This window comes from Elgaria multicarinata, chromosome 9 (assembly GCF_023053635.1).
Source record: "Elgaria multicarinata webbii isolate HBS135686 ecotype San Diego chromosome 9, rElgMul1.1.pri, whole genome shotgun sequence".
Classification (NCBI taxonomy): domain Eukaryota; kingdom Metazoa; phylum Chordata; class Lepidosauria; order Squamata; family Anguidae; genus Elgaria; species Elgaria multicarinata.
This window is the reverse complement of record NC_086179.1, coordinates 2,118,963-2,130,116: the sequence shown is the minus strand read 5'-3', so window position 1 is coordinate 2,130,116 and position 11,154 is coordinate 2,118,963. Positions and strand designations below refer to the sequence as shown.

The 11,154-nt window shown below is 47.1% G+C and overlaps 2 protein-coding genes across 2 annotated transcripts; one reads left to right on the top strand and one right to left on the bottom strand.

Annotated features, from left to right (window-relative positions):
- Positions 1-11,154, top strand: LOC134403943 (tubulin alpha-3 chain-like). Its single transcript, XM_063134487.1, has 4 exons — positions 1-21; positions 6,695-6,917; positions 8,755-8,903; positions 10,174-11,154. The coding sequence occupies exons 1-4, from the start codon at positions 1-3 to the stop codon at positions 11,152-11,154; spliced, it is 1,374 nt and encodes a 457-aa protein (XP_062990557.1).
- LOC134403486 (tubulin alpha chain-like) lies at positions 1,623-2,110 on the bottom strand (the record flags this gene model as incomplete). The annotated part of the gene is given in 2 exon segments (XM_063133700.1): positions 1,623-1,909; positions 1,912-2,110. Coding segments are annotated over 2 exon segments (486 nt in total), but the record flags the coding sequence as incomplete, so codon positions are not given.

Genomic DNA, 11,154 nt, shown 5'->3' with positions numbered 1-11,154 from the left:
ATGCAGAGCCTGGTTCAAAAAGTGACAGAAGCTCTTGAGCTATGAAGGGATACAAGTACCAGGCCTGCAAAGATAACAGTGGGCCTGTTCAGAAGACACCTCAAACCCTGCCGGTTAAGGTCTTTTCTGCAATGCATTTTGGTAAACCCTACTCACTCACTAACCCCAGTCAGACCGTCTGCAGCAGGATTCGTGGCTCTAACCATGGCTTAAGATGTTGTGTGCGGCAGCACAGCTTGTGGGTAATGCTAACCCCAGAGAACCACAGTTTCGCTCACCACCATGTACAGCACCATGTACATTGATGGTGCTATATAAATAAATAAATAATAAAATAACCACAGAGCCTGATGTGTCCTCTGAACAGGCACAGTGACTGATGAGCGCCCACTGCTTCCAAAGTAGTTTAATTACATTTTAGTAAGAGTAGTTGGGACTACTTTGAAGTCATTCCAACTATATCCCGGTTGAAAATAAAAGCAAAAGCTATCAAAAGAAGAAGGGTGGCCACATCCAGGAATTGTCTCACATTTTATTCTTATGCATAGTGTAGATGCAAAGAGGTGTTTGGATTCCATAGCATGAATTGGGTGGTTTCTCTGCACCATGGACTCTTGGCTTTCTTCTCCATCAGGCCCGTTAATTTGGAAGCGAGTTCCACCGAATTCTGTGATGAATAGGCTGCAATCCGATGCATTCTTAGTGGGAATTCCATCACACTCAGTGGGATATACGTCTTAGTAAACATGCAAAGGGCCAGACTACAAGTTTCACTGAGCAAAACGGACCTTATTTCCAAGGAAACATACAGAGGAGATCCTTTCCAAGACTTATGCCACAATCCTATGCATGCTATGCAATTTTCAGCTGAATGGAATATGCATGTTTACATAGAAAAAAGTCCTACAACCCCCAGCATGCCCTAGTGAGCATGACTGGCTGGGGCAGGCTGGGAGTTGCAGAACTTTCCCCCCATTTAAACTTATGTAAAAACATAAGAATCATAGAATCATAGAATAGCAGAGTTGGAAGGGGCCTACAAGGCCATCGAGTCCAACCCCCTCCTCAATGCAGGAATCCACCCTAAAGCATCCCTGACAGATGGTTGTCCAGCTGCCTCTTGAAGGCCTCTAGTGTGGGAGAGCCCACCACCTCCCTAGGTAACTGATTCCACTGTCGTACTGCTTTAACAGTCAGGAAGAAGTGCCATGTTGGATCAAACCAAGGGTCCATCTAGTCCAGCACTCTGTTCAAACAGTGGCCAACCAGCTGTCAGCTAGGGACCTACAAGCAGGACATGGTGCAACAGCACCCTCCCACCCATGTTCCACAGTAACTGGTGCACACAGGCTTATTGCCTCTGCTACTGAGGTAGCACATAGCCATCAGGACTAGTAGACACTGATAGACGTCTCCTCCAGGTATTCATCCAACCCCTTTTAAAGCCATCCAAATTGATAGGCATCACCACATCTTCTTGTTGCAGATTCCATAGTTTAACGATGCTCTGTGTGAAGACTGTGCATAGGATGTGCCTTCAATGTACCAAACTAAAAATTAGAGTGAGCACCCAGTAGAGCACTTGAAACTACTTCCAATAAGTACTTCCCTTTCCCCCTCTCCTAAATGCAACTGAAGACGGACCATGACATCAAAGATTTGTTCGTGGCACATTTTATTTTGTTATGCTTTGTGAGGGAGGAGGGAAAAGAAGCAGAACAGGGCATTTCGCGCCAGACAGCAGTGCAAAGTGAACACTGGGACACTCGGTATTCTTGGTCATCTTCTGCATCAGACCCATTACCAGAGTCTTGTCCCACTTCTTCGTAATCCTTCTCCAGGGCAACCAGGTCCTCTCGGGCTTTGGAGAACTCCCCCTCTTCCATGCCCTTCCCAATGTACCAATGGCCCGTGCGGCGTACATCAGGTCAAACTTGTGGTTCAAGAGGGCCCAGGCCTCCACGATGGCCGTGGTGTTGCTCAGCATGCAGACGGCCCACTGCACCTTCGCCAGGTCTCCCTCGGGCACCACCGTGGGGGGTTGTTAGCTGATGCCCACCTTGAAGCTGGTCGGGCACCAGTCCACAAAATGAATGGATCTCTGGGATTTAAAGGCCGTCGGCCAGGGACCAACAAAGCAGGACATGGTGCAACAGCACCCTCTCACCCATGTTCCCCAGCAACTGATGCACACAGGCTTACTGCCTCAGATACTGGAGAATCTAGCTACATGGCAAAGAATTAGCTTTTGCTCTCCAGACTGCTTAGAGACCTCCCAAAAGCTTCTTCAATGTTTTGAACTTTGAAACAGAGTCAAAAGCCTTTCTAAGATGGCTCTTACTTCCAAGTAAGCAAACAGAGGACTTGTGGCATAAGCTTGTCTGATCTTCTTGAAAGTAAATTTGTGCAGGATCAGGATTCCCAATCCGCTGTGCGTTTTCATGGAAGTTAAGTCCATTGTGTTCAATGCAATGTGCAGTTTGATGCTACGTGTGTGCATTCAGAAGTAAATCCCACTGAGGGCACTTCTGGAAACAGGCCTCTCCAGCCACTCCCATTACTTATCCGGGCCACGAACCAGAAGGAGCCTGGATGCCAGTGCGAGGCTTGTTTCTGGAAGTGCAGAAACGGGCCTCTCCAGGCACTCCCATTGCCCAACTGAGCTTCTTCTGGGACATCTGAGTTTCTTCTCAGGGTGGGGGAGAGAAGGATTTTTTAATAAAATAAAATAAAAAATTGTGTTATGTGATGTGCTCTCGTTAGACCCATGTACAAACTTGCACACGTTCTAATGAGACTTACACCCGCTTATAAGGAATCTTTTGACATTGGCAATAGAGCGTCTGTGGCTAAGTAAGGCGATTCTTACTCAAGAAACTTACAGCACTGAAGGGGATAACGCCACAATGGCACATTTATTGAGGTTGAAACAGATACAAAGACACAAGCTAGTTTTGGGGAAATTAGCTGAGCAAGTAGAAGCTTAGAAGCAGATTCAAGACTGAAAAATAGACTTTTTGAGACTTAAGAGCATACACACACAGACAGCAGGGGAAAGAGTAGAGGGAATCTTTAAAGGCAATATACCTTTCCTTGGGCTGCAGCCCTTTCTTGTAGAGCAGAACTGGGGAACATTGCAACTCTTGGTCTTAGGTGAAGAGGAAAAGAAGACAGCGAGGCGAAGCACTCACCCATGGCAGCTTGCTCTCGCAAGCTGGAATGTGTAGTATGCTCTGTATTTCTGGTTCTAAAGAGAGAGAGAGAGAGAGCTAGCCTTTTTCTTCCCTCTAACTTGAGGGGTTTTTTTGTGTGTGATCTTATCTAAAGATCTACTTGCTATGGGAACAAAAGAGGGTGATTTGGGATGATGGCTGTACTTGATGCAGCCTGGAGTTCAGCAACAGGGCTACATTAGCATGTGTATGACCAGGTAAAACTCTTGCCATCCAGCAGTCATATTCTGCTTAGTTTTATTCCTACCTTTGTCTCTGGGGAATGCATTTGAAGAAGTCTATCAGGAAATGATTACTTGACCTAGGCCTTCTGTGAATGCTCTGTCTGTAGGTGGGGTTTTGGGTCGCTTCAAAATGGAGCCAGTACTGCTCACAGAAGCTACCTTCTCCTAATCTCGTAAAGTTTTTTACCCCTCCCACTCTGACAGCCATGATTAGCAGAACTGAAAAAATCTGTTTCAGGAGAGGGCAATTTGAGGCAAAAAAAGAGAGAGGCTACGACCCTATCCACTATTAAAGTGGGTTAAGTTCCATTTCCCCTCAGTGGGATTTACTTCTGAACGCACACGTGTAGGATCAAACTGCACATTGCATTGAATACAATGGACTTCACTTCCATGAAAACATACAGAGGATTGGGAATCCCGATCCTGCACAAGTTTACTCACAAGAAAATCAGACAAACTTATGCCACAAGTCCTATGTTTGCTTACTTGGGAGTAAGTCCTGTTGCACTGAATGTGATGAACTTCATGCCTAGGATCAGGCCGCTACCTCCGAGTAAGGCTGCTGTCCTACACACATCTGCCTGAGGCTAACTCCACAGAACTTCTCAGCAAGAGTTTCTTCCGAGTAAGCAAGTGCAGAGCTGACCTGTATGTCGCAACCAGGGCTGTACGGCTGTACAGACATTTTGTTCCCTCCGCTCTGTCTGTGTTTCAAAGATTATCGGGCGTCTCCATCATCTGCTCAGTGACGGAATCAGATTTTTGGGCACCAGAGTTTCATTCCTTTCCAAATGTGCCACCCTGGTATGAGTGGGTATTTGCAAATGAATGAAATTGGGCAAATCTCCCCCAAGAGTAAATAGAAAGTTCAGCAGAACTTGGAAAAAGCCTGCCTGCCTCAGAACTCTCTAGATCAGCCTTCCTCAACCTGCAGCGCTCCAGATGTGTTGGACTGGTGTAGCCCAACACATCTGGAGCGCCCCAGGTTGAGGAAGGCTGCTCTAGATGGATACAACGAGATCTGAATGCATTTGAAACCACTGCATATTTCTCAGATATCCCTTGGTGGTGTTCATCATACAGCCCTTAAGAAATGGATCTGTGTCCCTTTAAGATGGTCAATAGGTCCTCCTCAACAGCTGCATCCCTTTCCAAGCTAGCTATAAAGTTTCCAGAAAGGTGCTGATGGTAGAGCCTTACTTCTGAAAACACCAGGTCTCTTTGTCATTATGGTATGTATTTCTATGGGGCAGATATTGAAGGGTTTTAAAGAGGCATTGTTAGGTGAGGGCTGTAGTGTACGTGAAGGTATAATGACTTCAATGGCTCTGCACTATCATAAGGTAAACTCATTGTTTTAAGTAGCAGTAGATAAATAAAATAAAAGTAAGATTATTGAACTTGCTTGCCTTGTGGTTTGGCAGGGATTCTTTCCTTAGTGTCACAGGTGAACTGTTCCTTCTGAGTACCTCAGGGTGAGATGCTTAGGACATCCTTGCTTTATTCTTTCAGTAATTGCTTATGGTAGGATAACTGAACCTTGTCTTCCAGCCAGCCAACATAGTGCTTATTATTTCTCTGAGGAGTAAGACAACATGTAATGGACATAAAGTTCTATATAGAGCCATCTTAGAAAGGCTTTCGACTCTGTTTCAAAGTTCAAAACATTAAAGAGTCTTTTGGAAGGTCTCTAGGCGGTCTGGAGAGCAAAAGCTAATTCTTTGCCTTGTAGCTAGATTCTCCAGTATCTGAGGCAGTAAGCCTGTGTGCACCAGTTGCTGGGGAACATGGGTAGGAGGGTGCTGTTGCACCATGTCCTGCTTTGTTGATCCCTGGTGGACAGCTGTTTGGCCCCTGTGTGAACAGAGTGCTGGACTAGATGGACCCTTGGTTTGATCCAGCCTGGCACTTAATTATAGAATCATAGAATAGCCGAGTTGGAAGGGGTGCTGGCTGGGGTGTGTTGGGTGTTATAGGACTTTTTAAGGATTGTGTCCTAAATCAACGGTGGGCAACATATGGCTTGCTAGACGGCTGGGGCATGCTGGGACTTGTAGGACTTCTTTTTCTGTCTAAACATGCAGAGGATTGTGCCTTATGGGTGTCCTCAGTTATTCAGACGGGTTAACTAATCCATCCAATGTGTACTGTTCTGTATCATTCTAAATCATTATATTTGTAAACCGCCCAGAGAGCTTTGGCTATTGGGTGGTATAGAAATGCAATAAATAAATAATAATAATAATATTGAACAACTCTGGGCAGTGCTGAAGTGGACAGTGTCTACCAAAGCTTATGCGAGAACAAATATGTGAGTGGTGTGGCAGACTAACATGGCTGTCCCACTGGAAACTGTATAAAGGACTTACAACCTGTGCCCATTATGCTATTCCATAATCTCCTAATTAAACCTGAATTGAGGAGCAATGGGTCAGAAGGCAGAACAAATCAGAGGAACAAAGGCAACTGGATTGGAGTTGTTGGCTGGGTTCGCACAACATGCTAACCCACACTAAGTGGTTCATTGTGGATTGTTTTGAACTGTGGGTTGGTTGTTGAACCTGCAGGTTAGCATCCTGGGTTTCAACAACACATTTTCTGCAGGGTGGTTTGATAACCATGTGAAGTGGCTTATTTTTCTTGAACAAATCACCTAGTGAACCCATGGTTGGTTTGTTGGGTTGTTCAGGGTGATTAACAAGCCACAGTGCATGGTTAACCATTGGTTTAGACAGCATGCTAATCCATGGTTAAATAATCAACCCATTGCTCAAAACAACCCATCAACCACTGAGTGTGAACCTAGCCTCGCATTCTTCGTTCCAACTGGCATCTTCCCTTCGTATTCCTCCTGGGCAGGAGTGTTGTGCCAACAGCAATCAATGCTTATTAAGCAAGCATAGTCTAGACATAGAATCATAGAATAGTAGCGTTGGAAGGGGCCCATAAGGCCATCGAGTCCAAGCCCCTGCTCAATGCAGGAATCCACCTTAAAGCATCCCTGACAGATGGTTGTCCAGCTGCCTCTTGAAGGCCTCTAGTGTGGGAGAGCCCACGACCTCCCTGGGTTATTGGTTCCATTGTCGTACTGCTCTAACAATCAGGACGTTTTTCCTGATGTCCGGCTGGAATCTGTGTTTCTGTAACTTGAGACCATTATTGGGGGTACATGGTGTACCTTTGCCTTCCTAGACATCTGCATAACTCTTGCTTTGCACTGTCTGTTTGTTCCAGAGGGAGTGCCTCTCTATCCATATCGGACAGGCTGGTGTTCAAATGGGCAATGCTTGCTGGGAACTGTATTGCCAGGAACATGGCATCCTGCCAGATGGGACCATCCTGAGCTCTGACACGCCGAGCCGAGTGGACTCGTCTTTCGAGACCTTTTTCTGTGAAACGGGAGCAGGCAAACACGTCCCCAGAGCAGCGTTCGTAGACCTGGAGCCGACAGTCATAGGTAGCGTCTGGCGTTAAGAGAGAGGGTGATTTTGCCCTTGGCATTACTTGAGGGATGAGTAGAGGATGATGCCTTCCACTTTATGGGGCATCTACATGTGTTGGCAAACAGTTGTGGTCTTGGGGTGGTTCTGTCTGGTTTTAGACCTCAAAAACCTGGACTTCATTTGGAAAGAATGGATTTGGACAGCAGTAGCATTATCTCCAATGACGTGGGTCCCCATAGCGGCATATTTTGATCTTTAACAGGCACAGTTATGACCTGTGCAGTGAACTATTTGTGTGTGGGGGGGAGGGTGCCAATTGTTTATCTACACCTCAGCACCATTGTGTTCCCTGTTGTCACCCTTTTAGCTGCCATATCTTCCTAACGGGAAATATTTGCACAATAGCACTCAAAAATGTTGACGTTATTTCAATTATCATGTATTCCTACTGAATTTTTAAAAATGTTCGAGTGCAAAACTCAAAATTGGTCAAAACCCTCTGCTCTAATGAATTTCCCCTTAACTACACACTTATGTCACATCACTAGTGTGGATCTGAGGTAGCAAAACATTTTCTTTCACACACACACACACACACACACACACACACACACACACACACACACTCATTGACCCCGTTCAGACAGCATGCTAAGCCACGGTGGTTAAGCATTTGGGGCTAAACGTTATGGCTTCGTGTGTCATGTGAACCATGACTTAAGCGTGTCCTGTGAACCTTTCCTAACCTTGGTGGTTACATGACCATGAAATTTAACTGGGATAAATGCCAAGTTCTACATTTAGGAAATAGAAACCAAAGGCACAATTACAAGATGGGGGATACTTGGCTCAGCAATACTACAAGCGAGAAGGATCTTGGAATTGTTGTAGATCACAAGCTGAATAGGAGCCAACAGTGCGATATGGCTGCAAGAAAGGCAAATGCTATTTTGGGCTGCTTTAATAGAAGTGTAGCTTCCAAATCACGTGAGGTACTGGTTCCTCTCTATTCGGCCCTGGTTAGGCCTCATCTAGAGTATTGCGTCCAGTTCTGGGCTCCACAATTCAAGAAGGACGCAGACAAGCTGGAGCGTGTTCCGAGGAGGGCAACCAGGATGATCAGGGGTCTGGAAACAAAGCCCTATGAAGAGAGACTGAAAGAACTGGGCATGTTTAGCCTGGAAAAGAGAAGATTAAGGGGAGACATGATAGCACTCTTCAAATACTTAAAAGGTTGTCACACAGAGGAGGGCCAGTATCTCTTCTCGATCATCTCAGAGTGCAGGACACGGAATAACGGGCTCAAGTTAAAGGAAGCCAGATTCCAGCTGGACATCAGGAAAAACTTCCTGACTATTAGAGCAGTACGACAATGGAATCAGTTCCCTAGGGAGGTTGTGGGCTCTCCCACACTAGAGGCCTTCAAGAGGCAGCTGGACAACCCTCTGTCAGGGATGCTTTAGGGTGGATTCCTGCATTGAGCAGGGGGTTGGACTCGATGGCCGTAGGCCCCTTCCAACTCTGCTATTCTATGATTCTATGAACATGTTCGCTAGCCATTTGCTGTGAAAGGGTTAGCGGCCTAACCATGGCTTAGCATGTTGTCTGAACAGGCCGCCCCCTCTCTCTCCCACCCTCCCTCACTCAATATGGTCCACAAAATGTCAAGGTGACAATTTAAATTTGGGGTATGTTGAGTCCTTGCCTGGGAGTTTGCCCAGCTCTGGTGTTAACTTAATGAAACACAAATTGGGTTCTCCTTACCAACACACTGACCTGCTTCCACACTGTGTTCTAATGTACATGGCGGCACATATATTGGTGATGCCTCCTGCCCATCCCTTCTTTCAGACGAAATTCGTACAGGGCGATACCGCACACTCTTCCACCCTGAGCAGCTGATCAGTGGCAAAGAAGACGCTGCCAACAACTACGCCCGGGGCCACTACACCATTGGGAAGGAAATCATCGACACGGTCCTGGATCGCATTCGTAAAATGGTGAGTGTGGTGGCAAACTTCTCGGTTCTACCCAAGACTGCAACATTTATTTATTTAATTATTTATTACATTTATATACCGCCCCATAGCTGAAGCTCTCTGGGCGGTTCACAAAAGTTAAAAACAGTAAACATTAAAAAGTATACAAAATTTAAAACCATAAAAAACATAAAAAAACAGTATAAAAACAACAGTACCCATTTAAAAACAACAATTCTGGGGTCTATTAAAACCACACTTAACATTGTTAAATGCTGTTAAAATGCCTGGGAGAAGAGAAAAGTCTTGACCTGGCACCGAAAAGATAACAGTGTTGGTGCCAGGCGAGCCTCATCGGGGAGATTGTTCCACAGTCAGGGGGCAACCACTGAAAAGGCCCTCTCCCTTGTTGCCATCCTCCAAGCTTCCCTCGGAGTATTTATTTATTTATTTATTTATTACATTTCTATACCGCCCAATAGCCGAAGCTCTCTGGGCGGTAGGCACTCGGAGGAGGACCTTAGATGTTGAGCGCAGTGTACAGGTAGGTTCATGTCGGGAGAGGCGTTCCGTCAGGTATTCCGTCAGGTCCCAAGCCATGTAGGGCTTTATAGGTTAAAACCAGCACCTTGAATTGGGCTCAGAAACATATAGGCAACCAATGCAAGTGGGCCAAAATCAGTGTTATATGTTCGAACCTCCTTGTTCCAGTTATCAATCTGGCCGCTCCATTTTGCACAAGCTGCAGCTTCCGAACCGTCTTCAAAGGCTGCCCCATGTAGAGGGCATTGCAGTCATCTAATTTGGAGGTTACCAGAGTATGGGCAACTGAAGCTAGGTTATCCCTGTCCAGATAGGGGCGTAGCTGGGCCACCAACTGGAGTTGGTAAAAAGCACTCCGTGCCACCAAGACCACCTGAGCCTCAAGGGACAGAGATGGCTCTAGGAGAACCCCCAAGCTACGAACCTGCTCCTTCAGGGGGAGTGCAACCCCATCCAGAACCGGTTGAACACCCCCTATGAAACTCACAGTTGAGCTACACTGGCTTCCCCCAACCTGGTGTCCTCCTGATATATTGGAAGCCATCCAAGGTCTAACCCTGGTGCACTGCTGAGGCCCAACAGCGCTAACTCTATACTTGAACCAAATCTGCAGCAGAACTAGAACTCTTTGATGATGGGTTCTGCTGCTGGTCTCTCTGTGAGTTGAGCCATGTATGAGGTTTCTCAGACCAGGCTCCTATCATGGCAACAAATCTGGCATTGGGACCCATCCCTTCTTCTCTTACAGGCTGACCAGTGCAGTGGCCTCCAAGGGTTTTTGATCTTCCACAGCTTTGGAGGAGGCACAGGGTCCGGCTTCACATCTCTCTTAATGGAACGGCTCTCAGTGGACTTTGGAAAGAAATCCAAGCTGGAGTTCTCAGTATACCCTGCCCCACGGATCTCCACTGCAGTGGTGGAGCCCTACAACTCCATCCTGACCACCCACACCACCTTGGAGCACTCGGACTGCTCCTTCATGGTGGACAACGAGGCCATTTACGACATCTGCAACCGCAACCTTGACATTGAGCGTCCGACCTACACCAACCTAAACCGGCTAGTTGGGCAGATTGTGTCATCCATCACAGCTTCCTTAAGGTTTGATGGTGCCTTGAACGTGGACCTGACTGAATTCCAGACCAACTTAGTGCCTTATCCTCGCATCCACTTCCCCTTGACCGCCTACGCCCCCATCATCTCGGCGGAGAAGGCCTACCACGAGCAGTTGTCTGTGGCAGAGATCACCAATTCCTGCTTTGAATTCTCCAACCAGATGGTGAAATGCGACCCTCGCCGAGGCAAATACATGGCTTGCTGCCTGCTCTACCGGGGGGACGTTGTGCCCAAGGACGTCAACGCAGCTATCGCAGCCATTAAATCCCGGAGATCCATCCAGTTTGTGGACTGGTGCCCGACCGGCTTCAAGGTGGGCATCAACTACCAGCCCCCCACGGTGGTACCCGGGGGAGACCTGGCGAAGGTGCAGCGGGCTGTCTGCATGCTGAGCAACACCACGGCCATCGCGGAGGCCTGGGCCCGCCTGAACCACAAGTTTGACCTGATGTACGCCAAGCGGGCCTTTGTGCATTGGTACGTTGGGGAGGGCATGGAGGAGGGGGAGTTCTCGGAAGCCCGGGAGGACCTGGCTGCCCTGGAGAAGGATTACGAAGAAGTGGGACAAGACTCTGGCAATGGGTCTGATGAAGAAGAAGACCAAGAATTCTGA

What these genes read in the sequence shown, in the direction of transcription:
- LOC134403943 (XM_063134487.1), top strand. Translation starts at nt 1, where the DNA reads ATGCAGAGCCTGGTTCAAAAA. An exon ending in CCTGGAGCCGACAGTCATAG is followed by an intron (nt 6,918 to 8,754) that starts GTAGCGTCTGGC and finishes CCCTTCTTTCAG; the next exon opens with ACGAAATTCGTACAGGGCGA. An exon ending in TGGATCGCATTCGTAAAATG is followed by an intron (nt 8,904 to 10,173) that starts GTGAGTGTGGTG and finishes CTTCTCTTACAG; the next exon opens with GCTGACCAGTGCAGTGGCCT.